The 22,484-nt window shown below is 43.4% G+C and overlaps 1 protein-coding gene across 2 annotated transcripts in view; it reads left to right on the top strand.

Moving 5' to 3' along the window:
• LYN (LYN proto-oncogene, Src family tyrosine kinase) overlaps positions 1-22,484 on the top strand; it is a 90,738-nt gene that overhangs the window by 38,694 nt on the left and 29,560 nt on the right. For both annotated transcript variants that reach the window (XM_054018430.1, XM_054018429.1), the window contains exons 7-8: positions 1,551-1,700; positions 3,715-3,867. In XM_054018430.1, coding sequence (XP_053874405.1) covers positions 1,551-1,700; positions 3,715-3,867 — 303 coding nt within the window. The remainder of the gene's footprint in view (positions 1-1,550; positions 1,701-3,714; positions 3,868-22,484) is intronic.

The raw sequence follows: 22,484 nt of genomic DNA, 5'->3' as shown, positions 1-22,484 counted from the left end.
TTAGACTGTGGTAAAGTCTCCAAAGGAAGTGAGGGAGTCCTATGGCTTTACACTTAAAACCTACTCAGAAAACTGACTCCTAGGACAGGTTAGATGATCATTTTAAATGTGAATAACAGTTGTCCTGTTCTGTATAGCTCTTTGGCGGGAATTCGGCAGAGGGTCCATCAGTCGCTGACAGTCTTTGGCAGCATTTCGGCGGCAGGTAAAAAACCTTGCCCACCAAAGACAGAAACACTTGCTGCCGAAATGCTGCCAAAGACCATCAGCAACTGAAGGACCCCCCGCCGAATTGCCGCCGAAGACCCGGATGGGTGAGTGTTTAAAAAAAAAACAAAAAAAACGCCCGTAACAAAATATCGGGACAAATGGCGCCCCAACCGTACTTCGGTCGGGATGCGGGACAAACACCTCAAAATCGGGACAGTCCCAATTTTATCAGGATGTGTGGTCACCCTAGCCTGGCCTGATTTGAGTAATTAAACATGGAGGAGGCTTCATTTCTTGGAAAACAGAATTAGGAAGGTAACTAGATTAGCAGACTGAAAATGGAATGCTTGTGCTAAAATAAGTAAATGGGTCAGTAAGCTAAAAGACAGACTGAGCTAGCTAAGATTAGAGGGGGAACACCCAAGGCACCATTTGCTAAGAACAGGATAACAATGGACAAGAGAAGTTGGGAGCATAAAGATGAGGTAAAGAGTAAAGTCGAACATGGGTAGCACATGGACAGAGCATTCTGCACTGGGATTGGTTCCTGCAAAGTAACCAAGCCAGTCCCAAAACACGTAATGCAATGTATAGTGAATGTAACGCAATTTCTAAATGTATATAAAGACAGGGAGTTTGTGTAATTTGGATGTGTGGTACGCCCTATACCCAGCCCCTACGCTTAAGCCGGATCAATTCAAGTGTCAATTATATGCCAATAAAGAAACCTTGGTGACAAGTTTGGAGTCAAGCTGAGTTCCTGGATACATGTGGATCTTGTGATTCTTCCCTTCTGCTTGTCCAAAACCCCCTCCTCGCTAGCCTATTTGCAGCATGCAGGGGCTTAAGGCACACAGATTCCTCGTACTGGCCCTCGTGCCAGGGTGAATTTCAGCCTGTATATCCATTAGTGAGGTTGGGCTAATCTTGCAGTTGCTTCTGGACATGGTCCTAATGAAGTCAATGGGACTATGCCCAGGAATAGGAATAGCCATGTAACGATCTGCCCAACTGAGCCTCAGAATATTGTCAGAATATTACCAAAAAAGAAAGAGAGAAAATTCGTCTGAGCATCTCCATTGGTACTGAAGCAGAAAAGTCTGACAGAAAATTCGCTTTCTGGATAAATTTAGTACCAGCAACAGAGCCTGCAGTTGGCTAACTTCTTCATGCCAATCATTTGGGATGATTGCAGAATGCTTTTTGGAGTAAATAGGAGACAAGAGAAGCAGGCAAAAAAATGAACATGTTTGTTGCATATATTAATATTGAACTACAGCAATGTGTGCAATATAGATGTCCTATCTACTAAACAACATCTTTGCACTGTTTGTCCACAGGCAGTTATTCTCTGTCCATCAGGGACTACGATCCACAGCATGGTGATGTTATTAAGCACTACAAAATAAGGAGTCTAGACAATGGAGGATATTACATCTCTCCAAGGATTACATTTTCCACCATCAACGAAATGATCAAACATTACCAAAGTAAGTTAACTCAATCAGTGGCTTGCTTATCAAACATTAGGCATTGTTTTCATTAAAGCAAATGATCAGAATGCTTTCCTTGTTCTATTTCAAGTCTTTCCACATTTTTTGTAAAAATCCAACCACTGAGAATTGTAGCAAGATGAATATTAGCCTTGATTCTGACCTCCCATATGCCTGTGTAAATGAAGAGTAACTCCATACAAGTCAATGTCAATGTTACACCAATGTGAAACTGGTACTAGAGAAACAACAAGGAGTCTGGTGGCACCTTAAAGACTAACAGATTTATTTGGGCATAAGCTTTCGTGGGTAAAAACCTCACTTTGCATAGCTATGCATCTGAAGAAGTGAGGTTTTTACCCACGAAAGCTTATGCCCAAATAAATCTGTTAGTCTTTAAGGTGCCACCAGACTCCTTGCTGTTTTTGTAGATACAGACTAACACGGCTACCCCCTGATACTTGGTATAGAGAATAATCAGGCCCAGTGTCAATAAGTGCTGTTTTTGTAAGTGTAAACAGATATATGTGGACATTATGATACACTGGAATTTTAAATATTTTTTATACATGAATGTCTTCCAGTATCGTATCTGGTGATTTATATGAAACAAAATCAACGCTGTAATTTTCTTGTGCCAACAATGACATTTTTTATGAGTGACTTTGTGATGGGAATGCAAAATTCCTGTTGACTTCAAAGGGAGAAGGGATTGGGTCCATCAACAGTAACCTCTTATAACAATGTTTACAGCTGCTCATTGAGTACAAAAGTGACTTTTCATTGCCTATACCTTCTTGAAGTCAGGAAAAGGAGATTTGGGGCCCATTCTGTAGCTGAAAAAAATACAAGGTTGAGGTTTTCAAAGCCATACTGGAGGTTTAGCCACACAATTTCGATTAATTTTAATTTATGATGTGTGGTAAATCCCCTGCACTGACTGGAAAATCTCAACCCTACTTTATTACATTTATTTTTTCTCTGTAAGTGTGTAGTGACTGGAGAAGTAATTATTATCTGTTTAGTGGGTGGGTGGGTGGCTACTGTATAATTTAAGAGCTGCACAGAAATGTAACAAAATACTAGGCTCAGTCCTGATTTTTATTGAAGTCCAGTGGCAGCTTTTCCATTATCTAGATTTCACAGGATTGTAGCCAATATTTCCTCTAAAGGGAAAGGAGAAAACACATCAGCATCCTTCACCATACAGCACTTAGCCTAGAAAATACTACGCGTGTAGATTACTTGTCTATAGCTTGGCACGATGCCTTTTGGTATGAAACACCTCACAAGCTAACTAAATCACTCTTTCTTAACTGACTGAGCCAACATACTGTGTTCATTAATGACATCAGAGATACGCTGCTGTATCAAAAACTCTCCCATCTTAAAAGGTGTTATGCTCTAGTGGCCTAAACATAGGACTCAAATCAAGAAATTCCTGAGATCTATCCATAGACCCTCCTTTGTGAACTTGTGCAAGTTACATAGTTTTAAACTCAGATGCCTAAAATTAGGCACCTTAATAAGTGAGTCTGTGCTTTAGAAATGCTGACTGAAGTCAATGGAAGTGGTATGTACTCAGAACTTCTCCTGATTTGAATCACATACTTTACTAAGCAACAAGATCTTTTCTTTTTCTTAAGCAGTATTTCCCATTCTGTCTTCATTAACATACTTTCAGCAGTTCAAACATACATTTTATTTACCTTGGCACTATTTATCTTAGTGCACTGTTGAAGTAAAGAAAAGAAAATCTAATGACGATATGAGCAACAACGGTCTCTTTGCATCTGCAGATCTATGGCATCTAATGCAGATCACACATGTTATAAATTGGCTCTAGAATGCAAGAACTCCCAAATCCCAGTATGGAAGGTTAAAAATAGTATGAAGATTGTAGTGAAGTTGGTTCAGGTCTGCAGTTGCACATGCTTTACTGTAGGCACATAAATGTAATGTAATTACAAAATGTAATAGATTTTCTACTTGGTTTTTCTTTAAAAAATAGAGCAGTCAGATGGTTTATGCAGAAAGCTGGAAAAAGCATGTGTTTGTCCAAAACCCCAAAAACCTTGGGATAAAGATGCCTGGGAGATTGCACGGGAATCAATTAAATTAGTGAAGAAACTTGGAGCTGGTCAGTTTGGAGAAGTTTGGATGGGTAAGTTTACAAGTCTTTGTAAATATAAATATATACAGTGCAGTTTCAAGGATCCAGATTCATCCCTGGTGTTGTTACTTAGATTTGATTGGAGTAACATCAGGGATAAATTTGGCCCAATATATATATTTGCAATCAGCATATTAAGTCCCCAAAAATGCCCTGTCTGGGCAGTCAAACTCCTTGTAGAATTTTCTCTGATAGCTTTTGTGGGGAGTGAGTTCCCCTATGGAAGAAACTGTGGTTTGACTCTCAGATTCATGGGTCTCACAGGATCTGCAGGAGCCTTCTGTACTGCCTCTTGATCCCCTGTGAGTCCCCCTGGTTCCCTGTCAGCGCAGCTGTAGGAATTGTGCTGACTGCTTCCCTTGCAGATAGAGATCCCTGGAACTCTGCCCTAACGCCTTATACTGTATTCATAAGGGCCTCCCATTGACTCCAATAGGACTCTCTTAGCTTTACAGACTGCATGCTACCTCAGGATTTGGTCCAACACGTTTTGCTAGATGTCTCTACCTTTACAAAATACTCTCTTAAAATCAGGGTAAAGGTGTTTATTTGAACACTTGAAATACGAAACAAAATGTGTGTTTTAGTGAATAATGTGCAGAGCTTCAGCATCTCTTGATAAAGAGAAGACTGGAAAGTAGCACATAGGAATTATCATATTGGATCAGAACCAGTGGTCTATTTAGTCCAGTATCCTGTCTCTGGCTTTGGCCAGTACCATCTGCTGTCCAGGAAGGTATAGAAACTCTGCAGTAGGCAGATTTGAGAGTAATCAGCTCCAGTATTGTTTCATCTTGGTCTCCAAAAGTTAGAATGTCCTGAAGACCCAAAAGTATGAAGTTTACTATCCCTTCCAAAAAATGTTTAGCATTAATTATGATAACCCTAGTTATTCTTGTTATCCATCTAAATATACAGTTCTTTGTTGTTCTTGGCTTCAATGACTTCCTGTGGCAATAAGTTCCACCGTCTAATTACATGTATGTGAAGAGTATTTACTTTTGTCAATTCTGAATTTTCCACCTTTTAAGTTTCATTGTATGTTCCCTTGCTTTTGTGTTATGAGAACAGAAGTTCCTGTTCTACCTTCTCTATGCTGCTCATTATTTTATATACTTATGTCCCTTATTATTCATCTCCCTTCGGAGGAAAACCAATCCAGTCTTTCAGTCTCGATGTCCCTAATGCTACTCCTCACCCTTTCCTGACTCTCCTCTTCACTTTCATGGGTCACCTTTAAAGAATAAGCATTTTAACATGTTTTTAAATAAGATACAGCGGGCAATGTATTTCTGAGCAATGAAAGTATGCCTGAAATCTAGTCAGGAGGTACAAAGATAGGCCAGAGTGACTCTAGCCACCCAAAATAGCATAACAGTCTCATCAGAACACACTATTTGGAATATTATTGTTTTGAAATGGTATGTGTATATATAAAAGTAAAGATCTAGATCTGTATATTGCCATGGTCGTGGCATCCTTGATAGTCAAACAGAAAGGTCTAATTCAGTGATCCATTTAATCTTTGACTATAAAACATACTACTTGTGCTCTGCTTTTATAACTGTATTATACGTTATGACTGAATGCAGCTTTTATCTTCTCTCATGAGAAGAAGCTTGAGGCCTCTAGCTGTGAGGCTCATGAGTGATGCTTACTCACTAGTTAAGACAAGGGTCAGCCATTGTGCATTTTTTCCCTGTGTAATACACCAGGTCAATAAATATTGTGACTGACACTGAACTGCTATAGAAAAGTCAGTGTGGTATGTTGTCATCTGTAGAAATTGCAGCTAATTTCAGGAAGCTACTAGTTCTGCATACACATGCACAAAAATTAAAAGGGGGTGTTTCTGGTTCAAGATGTTTCCTCTTGTTTATGTGATGATCTCTCTACATGGGCTTAACATTTTCCTCTGTGGATTGTTGTTACATTATGTGGGAAATTACTGTACTGTGAAGTTGAGTAGCGTGTTTCCTCTCACTCTCTCTGCATCTTTTCTGAAGCAAGAGAAGCTGATTTGCATGGTGGGGATCCTTTCTGAACAAGCGTGTTTAATCTTAGAACTGAAGACGTTATAACTGAAAAAGACCTATTAGATCATCTAGCCCAGGCCCATGCCAGGACAGGATTGTAGTAAGCACCACGGCCTCATTTATTAATAGTCAGCTCCTTAACGCTTCCCTTAGTTTGGAAATAAGATGGTTATATTCTCTCAATGATAAATTACTTCTGCCTTTATGGGACAAAGATGATTCTTTTAAGCAATACTATGTACCAGGTACAAACCACAATTGATGGCTTGATTTCTGAAGAACTTTCTGTTAGTAGAAGGAAAGTAACTAGTTTTATAGTTACAAAAGGGTGGGAAGGAAGAGTGGTGTGCGAGAGAGGGAGATCACATCTGCTAGCAGCAGTATAGTTATGGATCTGTCAGCATCTCTTCATGTTTCTTTTTTTTTTCCAAGAGTTTATAGTTCAGTCGTAAACATTCCTGGAGGGATTGAAACTTGATGTAAAATGCTTCATCTATGATTTCTTTTGGGTTTAAAAGAAGTTGCCTTGATTCATAGGACGAGTCAAAACACACAGGGATCTGCCTATATCTCCTTTTGAATATGTACCTGAAGTGGTGCCCTTTGCTCTCTTTATATGCCAGTGTGGGGAATAGGTAAAACTCTGTTGCTTGTGTGCCAATGGTGCTAACCACTCCAACGTTTGCATGGCTGAGCTGGGTGTGGAGGTGGAGTTGCTGTTCCACTTCCCCCCCCACGGTGGTTAGGAGATGACGACTGATGTTGAGGGAAGCGCACGCTCTAGGCATTGAAAGGAAGTAGAGGAGTCATTGCTCACTGTGGTCCCGGCCAGTGCCCAAAAAGTATTCTGCCTGTGTCAGCCGCTATATAGCCTGAGATGTTCTGTGGTTTCAAGACAATTTTTACTTCTATAACTCAGAGTAGGCTCTTAAGATATAATTTTGCAGGCAATTATTGTTTTGGAGCAGGGAATGAAAAGGTATATTGTACAGATTAAAACAACGAGGAGTCCTTGTGGCTCCTTAGAGACTAACAAATTTATTTGGGCATAAGCTTTCGTGGCTCTAACCCACTTCATCAGATGCATGCAATGAAAAATACAGTAAGCAGTATATATATTACAGCACATGAAAAGATGGGAGTTGCCTTACCAAGTGTGTGTGGGGTCAGTGCTAACGAGGCCAATTCAATTAGGGTGGATGTGGCCCATTCCCAACATTGACAAGAAGGTGTGAGAATCAACAGAGGGGAAATTATTTTTTGTAGTGACCCAGCCACTCCCAGTCTTTATTCAAACCTAATTTGATAGTGTTGAGTTTGCAAATTAATTCCAGTTCTGCAGTTTCTGGTTGAAGTCTGTTTTTGAAGTTTTTTTATTGAAGAATGGCCACTTCTATGTTTAAGTCACATTAGCACTGACCCCCGCCCCCCATGGTAAGGCAACTCCCATCTTTTGATGTGCTGTGTATTTATACCTGCTTACTGTATTTTCCACTCCATGCAGCTGATGAAGTGGGCTGTATCCCATGAAAGCTTATGCCCAAATAAATTTGTTAGTCTCTAAGGTGCCACAAGGACTCCATGTTGTTTTTACTGATACAGGCTAACACAGCTACCACTCTGAAATCTTGTACAGGTTAGTTCACTAGTCTTTCATCTCTGGTTTTGGAGCTCTGTAATGAAAATCCCTTTGGCTTATAATGGATATCACAAATCCATATCACAGTTTGCTATGACTGAATGTGTGCAAAAGTCTAGTGGAAGTTTGGGCACCCAAGCCCTTGCTCCAGCCAAAATGATCATTCTCTGGGCCATATTTAGTTCTGAAGTAAACATGTACTGCTCCACTAACTTCAGTGGGATTGCATTCTCACATGTAGAGACGTCGGTGGCCTTTCATGTAACTGGATTAGCAAATTCCCCATGCCTACATGTCATTTTGAGCTCCACATTTCATTTTAAAAAGCATTAACTGTATGCGGAGTTACTACTTTCCACCATACAATTGACCAAGATTTTTAGAGTGTTGCGTTAGTGCATTTGTGCAGCAGGTGCATTGACATGATAGAGCTAAACAGCACTATAGAACAGTGTGTCCATGTTTTATGCATTATTGTCCCCGGGTATTTACTGATATGAATCATAACATACTCTGGCATTAATAATTGAGTGAAAGAGTTCTCAGCTAGGTCAAGAGAAAAGTTAATATAAAAGGAGTCCTGATAGTTTATTTTATTAATGAGACACATTGTTCTTGCATCTCAGGTGTAAAGGATTCTTGGGTTTGAGGTAGTCTGGATGAGAGTGTCTGTCTGTAATATTGCACTATTTGTAGTATTTTTTATACAACTATTAAAGAAGAGAATGGAAAATTTCTTACTGATAATTTCCTTTCTGCTAGTAGCATTTCCTGCAATTCTGGACATCTGGGTTGCTCTCCTCTCTCTGAAGCTCATGGAGGCAGATCAGTGTTTTGACATCACAAGTCTGGCCATGCTCATTTGTTCCTGCTTGCTATTGTATGAGTTATTCCCAAGTTGTAAAATATGCATATCATTATTAATGAATTTCCGAGATAATGAAATAACTATGTATACTAGACCAAGGAAGATAGTCATATGGTAATGATTCCACTTACATCTGACCCTTGCCTTTGTAAGCCATCCAGAGTGGGTGGAAGATGCTGCTAGCAGAAAGGAAAGGATCAGCAAGCAAGTTACCATTCTGCAATCCAGTGTCTCCACTGTTTCTGGACATCTGGGAAGTAGCGAGCAGTGAACAGATGTAGAAAGGGTTATGAACCAAAAATCTCGTAGGAAAGCAGTACCCCCCTTTTTCTGTGCTTGCTCAAGAGTCTCTAATATTTCTGGGCCATCACCTGCAGCATGTTCCCACCAAAGAAGACCTCTGCAGAAGTTAGAAGATCCACCTTGTAGAGCTTGCCTGATGAAGGTGTTAGCTGTAGACCAAGTGGCTGCTTTGCAGCTTTCCAAAGTGGACGCACTTGCTCGTTCCGCTCTGGTGATTAAGTATGTCATCAGATGCACCTTGATTTCTTATGGGACAGGAACCTCTGATTTTAGGCTTCCACAATACATAGTCTAATCCACCTAGCGATGGAAGACTTGCTCTGAGTTCCTGGCATTTTGGGTGGAAGGACATAAATAGGGAGAGATTTTCAACACTCTTTTGGTGACTAAGGTCTCCTACACCTTTTCAGTTGGATGTTGTGATTTTGGATAGAATGAAGGATGCACAACCTCTTAGGAAGTGTGGGAGGAGGCACTTACCATAGGAAGAAAGGATTCTGGTGTGCTGAACGCCACCTTGTCCTCTTGGAGCATGAGGTAAGGCTCCTGTACAGATAAGGCTACCAGCTCCAACACTCACCTGGGGGAGATGCCAGCTACTAAGAAACCAATCTTAATGGTTAAATAAAAGGATGACTGGGAGGAAAGATCAAACCAGTATCTTAGATGCCTATATACAAATGCGAGAAGTATGGGTAATAAGCAGGAAGAACTGGAAGTGCTAATAAATAAATACAACTATGACATTGTTGGCATCACTGAAACTTGGTGGGATAATACACATGATTGAAATGTTGGTGTGGATGGGTACAGCTTGCTCAGGAAGGATAGACAGGGGAAAAAGGGAGGAGATGTTGCCTTATATATTAAAAATGTACACACTTGGACTGAGGTAGAGATGGACATAGGAGATGGAAGTGTTGAGAGTCTCTGGGTTAGGCTAAAAGGGGTGAAAAACAAGGGTGATGTCATGCTAGGAGTCTACTACAGGCCCCCTAACCAGGTGGTGAGGCTTTTTTTAAACAACTAGAGGTGGATGAGGCTTTTTTTAAACAACTAACAAAATCATCCAAAGCCCAAGATTTGGTGATGATGGGGGACTTCAACTATCCGGATATATGTTGGGAAAATAACACAGCGGGGCACAGACTATCCAACAAATTCTTGGACTACTTTGCAGACAACTTTTTATTTCGGAAGGTTGAAAAAGCTACTGGGGGGAAGCTGTCCTAGACTTGATTTTAACAAATAGGGAGGAACTTGCTGAGAATTTGAAAGTAGAAGGCAGCTTGGGTGAAAGTGATCGTGAAATCATAGAGTTTGAAATTCTAAGGAAGGGTAGAAGGGAGTACAGCAAAATAGAGACAATGGATTTCAGGAAGGCGGATTTTGGTAAGCTCAGAGAGCTGATAGGTAAGGTCCCATGGGAATCAAGACTGAGGGGGAAAAACAACTGAGGAGAGTTGGCAGTTTTTCAAAGGGACACTATTAAGGGCCTAAAAGCAAGCTATTCCACTGGTTAGGAAAGATAGAAAATGTGGCAAAAGACCACCTTGGCTTAACCACGAGATCTTGCATGATCTCAAAAATAAAAAGGAGTCATATAAAAAATGGAAACTAGGACAGATTACAAAGTATGAATATAGGCAAACAACACAGGAATGTAGGGGCAAGATTAGAAAGGCAAAGGCACAAAATAATCTCAAACTAGCTACAGGAATAAAGGGAAACAAGAAGACTTTTTATCAATATATTAGAAGCAAGAGGAAGACCAAAGACAGAGTAGGCCCACTGCTTAGTGAAGAGGGAGAAACAGTAACAGGAAACTTGGAAATGGCAGAGATGCTTAATGACTTCTGTGTTTCGGTCTTCACCGAGAAGTCTGAAGGAATGCCTAACCTAGTGAATGCTAATGGGAAGGGGGTAAGTTTAGCAGATAAAATAAAAAAAGAACAAGTTAAAAATCACTTAGAAAAGTTAGATACCTGCAAGTCACCAGGGCCTGATGAAATGCATCCTAGAATACTCAGGGAGCTAATAGAGGAGGTATCTGAGCCTCTAGCTATTATCTTTGGATAATCATGGGAGACGGGAGAGAGTCCAGAAGACTGGAAAAGGGCAAATATAGTGCCCATCTATAAAAAGGGAAATAAAAACAACCCAGGAAACTACAGACCAGTTAGTTTAACTTCTGTGACAGGGAAGATAATGGAGCAAGTAATTAAGGAAATCATCTGCAAACACTTGGAAGGTGGTAAGGTGATAGGGAATAGCCAGCATGGATTTGTAAAGAACAAATTGTGTCAAACCAATCTGATAGCTTTCTTTGATAGGATAACGAGTCTTGTGGATAAGGGAGAAGCTGTGGATGTGGTATAGCTAGACTTTAGTAAGGCATTTGATATGGTCTTGCACGATAGTCTTATTGATAAACTAGGCAAATACAATTTAGATGAGGCTACTATAAGGTGGGTGCATAACTGGCTGGATAACCGTACTCAGAGAGTTGTTATTAATGGTTCCCAATCCTGCTGGAAAGGCATAACGAGTGGGGTTCCGCAGGGGTCTGTTTTGGGACTGGCTCTGTTCAATATCTTCATTAACGACTTAGATATTGGCATAGAAAGTACGCTTATTAAGTTTGCGGACCAAACTGGGAGGGATTGCAACTGCTTTGGAGGACAGGGTCATAATTCAAAATGATCTGGACAAATTGGAGAAATGGTCTGAGTTAAACAGGATGAAGTTTTAACAAAGACAAATGCAAAGTGCTCCACTTAGGAAGAAAAAATCAGTTTCACACATACAGAATGGGAAGAGACTGTCTAGGAAGGAGTACAGCAGAAAGGGATCTAGGGGTTATAGTGTACCACGAGCTAAATATGAGTCAACAGTGTGATGCTGTTGCAAAAAAAGCAAACATGATTCTGGGATGTATTAACAGGTGTGTTGTGAGCAAGACACGAGAAGTCATTCTTCCGCTCTACTCTGCTCTGGTTAGGAGTCAGCTGGAGTATTGTGTCCAGTTCTGGGCACCGCATTTCAAGAAAGATGTGGAGAAATTGGAAAGGGTCCAGAGAAGAGCAACAAGAATGATTAAAGGTCTTGAGAACATGACCTATGAAGGAAGGCTGAAGGAATTGGGTTTGTTTAGTTTGGAAAAGAGAAGACTGAGAGGGGACATGATAGCAGTTTTCAGGTATCTAAAAGGGTGTCATAAGGAGGAGGGAGAAAACTTGTTCTCCTTAGCCTCTAAGGATAGAACAAGAAGCAATGGGCTTAAACTGCAGCAAGGGAGGTCTAGGTTGATTCATAGATTCATAGATTATAGGACTGGAAGGGACCTCGAGAGGTCATCGAGTCCAGTCCCCTGCCCGCATTGCAGGACCAAATACTGCCTAGACCATCCCTAATAGACATTTATCTAACCTACTCTTAAATATCTCCAGAGACGGAGATTCCACAACCTCCCTAGGCAATTTATTCCAGTGTTTAACCACCCTGACAGTTAGGAACTTTTTCCTAATGTCCAATCTTGGACATTAGGAAAAGGTTCCTAACTGTCAGGGTGGTTAAACACTGGAATAAATTGCCTAGGGAGGTTGTGGAATCTCCGTCTCTGGAGATATTTAAGAGTAGGTTAGATAAATGTTTATCAGGGATGGTCTAGACAGTATTTGGTTCTGCCGTGAGGGCAGGGGACTGAACTCGATGACCTCTCAAGGTCCCTTCCAGTCCTAGAATCTATGAATCTATGCATCTATGACCCTGAAGTCAGAGGCTCAAAGGGATGACTAGTCAGGGCCCTCAAAGCTGGAGGAAGGTCCCATTTTGAAAAGAGAGGCCTGACCACTTGTCTGCTAATTGTACTGCTCAAAGGAATGGAATTACCTGTGGATTGTCTGCCAGGGAGCCCAAGAATCCTGCAGATTGCATGCTACTAAGAGTAGACACCTGACATACATTTAGTGCTGGACTGAAGGCCTCTATCTATGCCTTCTTGAAGAAAGTCCAGAATGGTTGGAATTCCTGGATTTCTGGGAATTTCATTGTACTCTTTGGCACCAGTAGTTGAATCTGGACCAGAAACAGGAGTATGCTCTTAATGTCAATACTCTCCTAGACAAAAGCAGTATCTTAATAACTATGGAGTACAGACTGAATCCTTCTAGTGCTTCCCTCTGGGCAGCCAGGCTATTAGTTGGAGCCGTTTTGGTTGCGGGTGAAAGAGATGACCTTGTGAGAGGATGTCTGGTTTCCATGGACACTGGAGTGGGGGCTCTAGGGTCATCTCTGTCAGGTCTGAGAAGCAAGGACTCCTAGGCCAATGAGGCGTTATCAGTAGTAGAAAAGGTGGAAACACGTAAAGTAGGCTCTGTGGCCAACTATGCGATAAGGCATCTGTCTCCATGGATCTGGGGTCTGCCTTCATTGTGAAGTATGTTGGCCATTTTGTATTCGTACAATTTGGAAACAGGTTGATTGAAGGGGGGGCCAAATGTCTGAAGGATGAAATCAAAAACCTCCTGATTCAGGTACCACTCAGAGTTGTTGACCCTGACCTGAATCAGTGGCCTTGTGCACTGCTGACTGTGATGGGGCTCTGATCAGGATATTGCCCAGGAAAGGGTGCAGATGAATCCCCTGCAATCTGAGTTTGGCTATTACCACCTACAACCTCTTTGGGTGGGAGGACAGGGTGGGCTGAATGGGAGTGTTGGGAATCGATAATGTTTCCTGCCATAGATGAACCTCAAAAGTCTGCAGTGGTATGGTCTGATGGGGATGTAGAGATTTCATCTGCTATATCTACTGAAGTAAATAAGTCCCCCTGGAGCATGGATGACACCACAGATGCCAGGATCTCCAACCAAAACTTCATTGTCTTCATCACTTGTGGAGTCTTTTGAGGTTGGGAATGGCTCTGATACCCATTGTGTGCTTCTGTACAATGAAGACGATGGAGTAGAACCCAGAGAATCTCTCTTCTGAGGGAACACACTCTATCACTCCCACATCCAGAAGATATTTTGTTCTGTATCAGGCCGTGTGGTTTTTGGCATTGTAGGAGCTGGGTGACTGGAAGAAGATCAGACGGGATGGAGTCCACAGCTCAAGGAAGTATTCCCTGGCTCATTGTTTCCCTGACCCACTTGTCTGTGGTCAATGAAAACCCTTCCATGAGGAAATGGGAAATCCTGCCCACTAGCTCCAACTCAGGGTAGAGGTCTATGCGATCTTTATCGTTAAGTGGATTTTGGGGGGTGGGCCTGAGGTCCCTCTGGACTTCCCCCAGACCTCAGCTCTATTGTTTTTCCTCAGAAAATCTGTTGCCTCTGTGCTGGTACCTCTGTGAAGATGAGGAGAGAAAGCAGCACCTCTCTGTGAAGGCTGATCTATATTCTCTCCTGAGGGCCTTTAGTGGGGAAGGGAGAGACTGTTTTGCCACACTGCCAGCCTCCATCTTTTCTCCAGAAAAGGAGGGAGCCTGTGAATTTGGCTGAGCACAGGACGTGTTTAGAGTGAGTATTCACCTTCCAGGGTCAGAGCCATAGCTGGCTCCCGGCTACTGAGCCAGAAGCCATGGCTCAGGTTGAGAATCTCATTGCATCCATTGAGGCATCAGCTACAAATGTGATTGCTAGGGAGACTTTTTTTTTTTTTTTAAGTGGCGCCAAAGTCAGGGTGATCTCTATCCTTGAGGCTGTGAGATCTTCCAGCCAGGAAAGAGATGCTCCTGCAAAGCAGGTAGCTGCCAGGGATGCTCAGAGGGTGGCGGAGGAGGTTTCAAAGCCCTTTTTGAGAGTGGCCTCCATCTTTCTGTATGTAGGGTTCTTAGTGTAAGCGGGGGAATGGTCCCGCTATTGTGGGGAAGTTTCCTGGCTTCTGCACTACCCCGGTGAAGTGGGCTAGCGAAAGGATCCGAGTCCTCGCTCCCACTTTCTTTACCCAGAGGCCTCCCTGCCCTTGAGGACTCCCCTTTCACTCTCCTGTCTGGCAGAGTCCTCATAAACCCCGACAAGGCTGGGCCCAGGATTCCTGGGGGGCTCGACCCCCAACCCTGCGGTGGTCACCCAGGACAGGGCCTAGGGTGTCCCCACTCCGGGGTACTCTCTCTGCACTGGGCACCTCCCTGACCCACTGATCATTTCATACAATTTAAAGCAAATACAAGTTGTTTAATTAACAATTAATTTTAAAAAAGAATAAGGAAAAATGGGAAAGGTTAAAGGAAAACACAACACCCTGCTCTGTGGCAGGGAACATTACAAACAGTGTCTCTGGAACGTCAGGGCAGTTCAGTCTGTTCTTTGTAGGTCCCAGGCCTGCTTCTCAGGCCCTGTCTGTGCTGCAGGGACGCTGTGGGTTGGACACTTGCTCCGGTGGTGGCCACACGCTCTCAGGCTCTAGGTGGCAGGACCCTTTTTCCCAGCGTCGTCCCCGCCCGGTCGGGGTTATGATCCCCCTGCAAGTCTGGCTTGCAAGGCCTCTTGGCTGAGGCGTCTCCCTGTGCTGGGCCCACTGCCCAGGGTCCCCCTCACTCTCCCCAGCTTCTCACCACACTCGGACTGCACACGGCTCCGGACTGCCCCAGCCCCAGCTCCGGACTGCTCCAGCCCCGGCTCCAGCTCCACTCTGCCTCAGCACGGCTGCTGCTGCTGCTCTGCCTTCAGCTCCCTGGGCTGCTTCTCTGGCCTCTCTGGCTCTGGTTGCTGCAGCTCTGCCCCCAGCACAGCTCTGCTCTGCAGGCTGCTTCTGTGACTCTGCTCCCAGCTCTGACCTGCTTCCTGGCTGCTTGTCTGGCCCCTCTGGCTCTGGTTGCTACAGCTCTGCTCCCAGGGCAGGGCTGCTCTCTCTGGGCTGTGCTCTGGCTTTGGGGCTGCAGCTCTGCTCCCCAGCTCAGCTCGGGCCCCTGCTCTCTCCTTAGCTCGGCCCCACTCAGTCTGACTCAGGCCATTCCAGTTTACAGGGAGGACGGGACCCCCTCTGGCCTCCTGACTCCCTGATTAGCCTGCCCACCCTGTCAATCAGGCTCATCTGGAGCATTGGCCTCTCCCCATGGTTCCTGGGGACTGTCAGTCTCAGGCTCCTGATTTGCCATCGACCCCTCCCCTTTTAGTGCTGGGAGCTAGCAACCAAAACACCCCCACTGAATGTTAGTAAGGGGGCAACAGTCCCCTTACATTAGGGTAGAACTCGCCTTCTGAGCGAATAATCATGTCGCTGGGGAGGGAGGCTACAGTGGCATCAACATTTGGTGTCTCAGCAACGGAGCCCTTTGACTGCTGAATGTTACAGAGCCTGAGGTCACTCTTGCTAATAGCTTGCCCTTATCAGGCTTGTCCATTCATTCCTAATCAGTTCCTCAAGGAGGAAGAAGGGGTATTGCAGCCTGAGGGAAGGATTTTGAGGAGAGAAATTTGAGGCTTACTCTTAGGAGCCTGCTCAGGTTTCACAGCCAGACAGTTCACCTTTCATCAGTGGGGGGTGAAGGGGAGAGAGAGGATGTGGAGGAATCGAAGGCCTAGTATTGCTGGATTTTTTTTGTACATCTTTTCTTTCCCTTATATTTAACCTTTAATAGGTCACTTTGAGAGTATAGAAGTTCTGTTGTGGCTTTGGTAAAACCTTGTTTTGGTTTGCCTTCCTTTAGGCCTCTCGAGAGATCTGCCTCAGAATCTTCCCACTGCTCCCATTCCCTCCCCCCCCGGATTGCAGGGGAGAGGACATCCTTGTTCTTGGGAGGGAAGGAGGGAGGCAGGCTGATTAGAATCCCTATTTCTTTCCTCAGGGTGCACAGGACCCACTTTAAGATGTGGCAGAGTGGGGGAGACAGGTGGTTGCACAAGACTCTCTTCTTTGTTCTGCAGGGATTCCCTGGGACTTACCTGACTCGAGTGGTCAGGGTCCTCCTTGCTTTTGGAGCCTCTTCCTCCTCCACACTGGGGTTCTTGGTCCTTTTTTCCCTGGTGGGAGTTGCCACCTTGGTGGGTTGCGGACCTCTGCCTATCCAAGCTGCAGCCCCAGGACCTAACACAGTTAGGCACTAACGACTGGGTGCAGGCTGGGCACAACTCACCCTCTGCTGAGCCTAGGAAGGCTGCCTCCCATGAAGAGAGAACTGGTTGAATTTGACCCAATGCTTTCTTGGCCATTCCACCATGCCTGTAAGGGGCAAAGGAGCCAGCAGGGAAATGCTGCAGTGGAGGCTTAGGGAGTGTTAAATCCTTGAGGGGTTAACCGACCCCGGGAGGAAGAGGAAGGCTGAGAAGGAAGAACACTGCTCCCCACTGCCCAAAAAATGTGCAGAAAATTTAAAACAGAAGGAGTAAGGGTGGGAACAAAAGGAACCACTGCTGTCGGCTGCTGTGGAGGCAGAGAATCTGGCCACAAGCAGAAGCTGAGGGGGCATGGCTATACACTAAAACTCTGTTCCGCTTCTGTGTGCTGCTGAGAGGAGAGCAGCCCAAGCGTCCAGAATTGTGGGAAATGCTGGGCTGCAGAAAATAAGCTGAGCCACAAAAATGCCTTCACTAAAATGAAGGATTCTAAAAATGTACCAGCAAAACTTGTTAGCACACCTGACAAAGCAGTATATAATTTCCAGTTTTACATGCACAGATGTGGGATTTTGCAGGCACCAATGGACGTGTTTGCAAATATCACAGGTGCATTTTTACAATTTACACACATGCTGAAAATTTATCAGATAGGGTCTGACTTAAACTTTAAAAAGGAAGAAAGTTTGGAGTTAAAGCAGGAACTTCATTTATCCATCTCCTTTATATCTGTTTAATGAAGATAGTTAAAAAGAGTGAGTGATCACTCATATCCTATAGATCACAATAGCAGGACACCCTGGGGTGTGTGGTAGACCTTGAGCCAGATAAACTTCAGTCAGTGAAGACAGTGGAGGAGGGCCCAGGGTAGCAGAAAGTCTCCTGGGGGTGGAGGAGAGGAGGCATTTCCAGTAACCCCGGTTGTGGCTGGGGAGGAAGTGGCATGATTAAGCTAATTCCCATTATAACCTCAGCCGGAGGAATTCCTTTGCAGCCTCTGCTGAACTTTAAATCTGCTGTCACCTGGGGCAGGCCCTAAGGAAAGGCAAAAGTGGAAATGCCACCTGCCCACCCTCACTGTGTACACGGAAAGGTTTATTCAAATTCAGGTGGCCTGTGCAGATAGAGCACAGCTGCAGAGCAGCCAAAACTATTATGTAAATGGTAGAACCAGGAAATTATTATTATTTACTATTTGTACTGCGGTAGTGCCTAGCAACTCTAGTCGTGGACCAGGACCCCATTGTGCTAGGCATTGTGAAAACACAGAACAAATAGACAGTCCCTGCTCAACTTGATGTCACTGGCTTGTACAGACCCAAACCTGAAGTCACTGTGTAATCCACCATTCAGTGTGTATTATGTGTCACATTCTGTGCCAGCTACAGGTCTGTCAAACTGTCTTGCAGTGATTCAAGAGCCTGAGAACCAGCCTCAGGGCAGACTGTTAGGAAGCAGGGCACAACCCCAAATTGGTTGTGAGCAGGGCCGGCTTTAGCAGGTGCAGGGCCCCACACTGGGACACAAATTGTCTCGCGCCCCCCCTGTCACAACTCCGCCCTGGCCCCCCCTGACTCCGCCCCCACCCTGCCCCATTGGATCCCTCCCCAAATCCCCGCCCCGCCCTGGCCCCGCGTCTTCCCCAGGCATGCCGCATTCCTCCTCCCCACCCCTCCCTCCCAGGTTTGCGCTGATCAGCTGTATGGCGGCGCAAGCGCTGGAGGGAGGGGGGAGAAGCAGGATGCAGTTTTTGTTTTTTGTTTTTTTTTTTCCACTCCGCCGGCAGCCCCAGATGTTGCGGGGCCCTCTTAGGCACGGGCCCCATTCCGGGGAATCGGCTGAATCGGCTTAAAGCCGGCCCTAGTTGTGAGTTCTATACTTAGAATTCACCAATTAATTATCAAGTGCATAAATGTCAATATTACCTTACAATATGGGATACAGCTGCTATAAGAGAGATTAATGCATGCAACAACTCACCAGCTTTCAATATAGTCTAAACACAGTCTGATAATTCTAATACCTATTTTAACAAACTAACACACAGGTGAGCCAGACTGATTCCCGCTGTGTATCTGTGAGTGTTCAGTTGAGACATGGGGATCTTGGCATGAGCTGGCACCTAGTCTGCCAGTTTCACATAGGCCTGCTGCAGCTGCCAGCTAGGTGACATCGTCCTTTAGCTCAAATCCTAAAGCCTTATGCTCTTAACTTGGGGGGAACTGATTCAATCCCCAGCAATGACCAAGCTGACGGTCGGTCATTGCACTTAGGGAAAAATCCCTTCAGGATTCAAGTTGTCAAGAGTGAGGGGGTTTCATGCATTATACACCCCCTGGATTTGAAAGGAGTTTTGCCTGAGTAAGGGGTACACGATTGGATCCAAGCACATTCTGAAGTAGTTAGGAACACGAAATCTGGTTATTGCAACATTTCTCTTTCATCTGGTTTTCTTAGCTCTATTTGACGAAACAAGTGATTTTTCTCTCCATATTTAACAGAGGGCTAGAGAGGACCTACTGGACAAATAACTGACCTTGCCTCTTTATTGCCTTGGTCAGGCTTTTGTTTTATTCTGTCACCACAATAGGATTATGCTAAAACAGACTTTATTCAGGGAGGTGCTGAAGTCAAAGAACCATAGAAATGTAGGGCCAGAAGGGATCTCTAGAGGCACTGAGGCAGGACCAAATGTATCTAAACCATCCCTGCCAGGTGTTTCTCTAACCTGTTCTTAAAATCCTCCAATGATGGGGATTCTCCAATCTCCTTTTGAAGCCTGTTCCAGTGTTTAATTACCCTTATAGTTAGAAAGCTTTTCAGAATATCTTTCCTAAATCTTCCTTGTTGCAGATTAAGACCGTTACTTCTTGTCCTGCCTTCGGTAGACATGGAGAGCAATTGATCACCACCCTATTTATAACAGCCCTTAACATATTTGAAGGCTGTTATCAGATCCCCCCTCAGTCTTCTTTTCTCAAGGCTAAACAATGCCCACTTTTTTGTTAACCTTTCCTGAGGGAAAGGGAAAGGTTCAGGTTTTCTAAACCTTTTGTTGGTTTTGTAGCTCTCTTCTGGACTCCCTCCAGTTTGTCCACATCTTTCTTAAAGTGTGGTGCCCAGAACTGGACAGAGTATGCCAGTAGAGGACTCCACCACAGCTGAGTAGAGTGGGACAATTACCAACTATGTTTTACCTACAACACTCCTGTTGATATTAGCCTTTTTTCTTGTAACTGCATCACATTGTTGACTTGTAATTGATCTGTGATCCACTATAACCCCCAGATTCTTTTAGCAGTATTACTGCCTACCCAGCTATTTTCCATTTTGTAGGTCGTGCATTTGATTTTTTTTCTTCCTAAGTGTAGTACTTTCTTTATTGGATTTCATCTTTTTAATTTCAGATCAATTCTCCATTTTGTCATCATTGTTTTGAATCCTAATCTTATCCTCCAAAGTGATTGCCACGTTTGTTTCAATATAGCAGAAATTGTAAAAGTGCAGCATTATCCTCTTTTAGCTGAGAAGAATATTTAAGACCCATTTTCCTAAAGATGGGATCCATGTGTCTGCAGATCTAATGGAAGAATTTGACCCTTAATTATATTAACAGGTCATCTTGAAGTGCTTGTTTCATGTTTTTTGACTGCTGTTCAAGAGACAATCTTTCTTATATTCTCAGCTGAACTTTTTTATACAATGTGACTGGCCTTAAGACTGCTTTCAGAGTTCCTTCTGTTCTCTGCGGCGGAGGAGAGAGCCAATGTGGTGGTTAGAGCATTAGCTTAGGACTTTGGAGATGTCGGTTCTATTCCTTGCTCTCCCATAAACTTCTTTTGTGCCCAATTGCAAGTAAACTTAGCCTCCCTGTGCCTTAGTTCCTCATCTGGAAAACAGAGATAATAGTACTTCACAGGAGTGCTGTGAGGACAAATACACATTAGAATGTGAGGTGCTCAAATGCTACCATGATGTAAGTACCTCAGATAGATAGATAGACTAAGGAACCCTGACTAAACACACACCCTGGAAAAAGCAGAGCTTTCCTAGATTATTCAGACTCTGAATGTTAGAAACTAAACAAAAGTCTAAATAGGAAAAAATATTGTTCAATATAGATTACCTGTTGTCAAGTCCCCTAATGAAAATAAGCTTTCACCTTGTGGTGGAAGAGTCAAAAAATTGTTCAGGTGTTTGTCAGGAATAAGAATTTGACTCTGGGGGATTGAAGGGAAAATATCCACTGACTTCAATGGAAGCAGAATAAGAGAGAGCATTTTATATGTGCAACTACTGCATATGTAGTAGTTGATTTTACAAGATCACAGTCATATGGGATTGGTCCTGCTTTGAGCAGGGGGTTGGACTAGATGATTCCCTGAGGTCCCTTCCAACCCTAATCTTCTATGATTCATATATATGAAATCAGAGCCTGTTGTAAAATGAATACACAACATGATGACAGTCTTTATTAGTGTATATTACAGTGCTGGTTTTAAGTTTACAGTCTGAAATACTTGGGATTTTAATGAAGCCACATACATAGAATTAAATATTTTTATTGAATCCCTGCACTAGAATTTGGCATTCACACCTCAAGTGACACAAAGACCTAGCGGAGATTAATGAAGCAGGGTGACCTTTAATTTTAGTACAAATATTGCGCCCCTTAAAATAGAATGGGTGAAATTCTTGCTCATTTGAAGTAAATGAAGAAACTGCCATTGATTTCAATTGGGTGAAAATTGTATCCATATTCTCAGTGATGTGATATATTCTTTCCTCCTGCCCTTCCAAATGGTGGACATTCCGGAGTAGGATTTCAGCTTTAGGCACACACAGTTGGACAGGCAGATTTGCCGGCACACTAATTGAATATCTTTGCCTGCCCATGGCTTTGCAATTTGTGCACAAATATTAGATGTCTGCATTCATAAGTGAGGCATGTACTTCAATGTAAGTACATAGTTGCCCATATCTAACTTTACAAATCTGGGTTCTTAAGGGTTTTTTTAAATTAATTATTCTGTGTACTAGTAACTTGTACTTTCAGAGCAAATGAAAGTCTCATGTTACTATCCACACATGCTATATAATGAGATTACTGCTTTATCTCATACTGAAAATGTTAAATGAAATGAAAACTAAAAAATAAATAAATTGTAGGACCCAATTGAGAAGGGATACATAAAATGGTGTCAGATCTCCTTGGATTAATTTTGCCCCTCTTACACTCAGATTCTCTTAGATTTACTTACTTTACTTGCACATTCCCCACATGTAGAGTCTCCAAGGAGTGTTAACTTATATAAGAAGGAACCAGTTAAAGATATAAGGTGAAGTAGCCCCCAGCTTCTTTAACGTTCACTTTCTTCTGGCTCATCACTGTGCAAAACAGACTGAGGGCCTGTCTACACAGTGAGTTAGTGTGCTGCAAGCCAGGGTCTGAATCAACAGCACACCACTTTGTTGCACACTAACTTGCCACATAAACGCCACAACAGTGCATTAAAAGTCCTGGAGTATGGCTTAGTGTGGAAAGCGCAGAGTTAGTACATGGGATTCACATAATGGCTTTCCATGAACTAACTCACCATGTAACAAGCTGTGATTTACAGTCACACTACTAATGCATAAGGGAGTTTAAGTAGAGATTAAGGAGTTGCTGACTTTCAGGTAGACACACAAACTGTGTTGAA

The sequence above is a fragment of the Malaclemys terrapin genome, chromosome 2 (assembly GCF_027887155.1).
Source record: "Malaclemys terrapin pileata isolate rMalTer1 chromosome 2, rMalTer1.hap1, whole genome shotgun sequence".
NCBI classification, from domain to species: domain Eukaryota; kingdom Metazoa; phylum Chordata; order Testudines; family Emydidae; genus Malaclemys; species Malaclemys terrapin.
The sequence above is the reverse complement of the archived record's forward strand: the minus strand, read 5'-3'. Positions and strand labels throughout refer to the sequence as shown.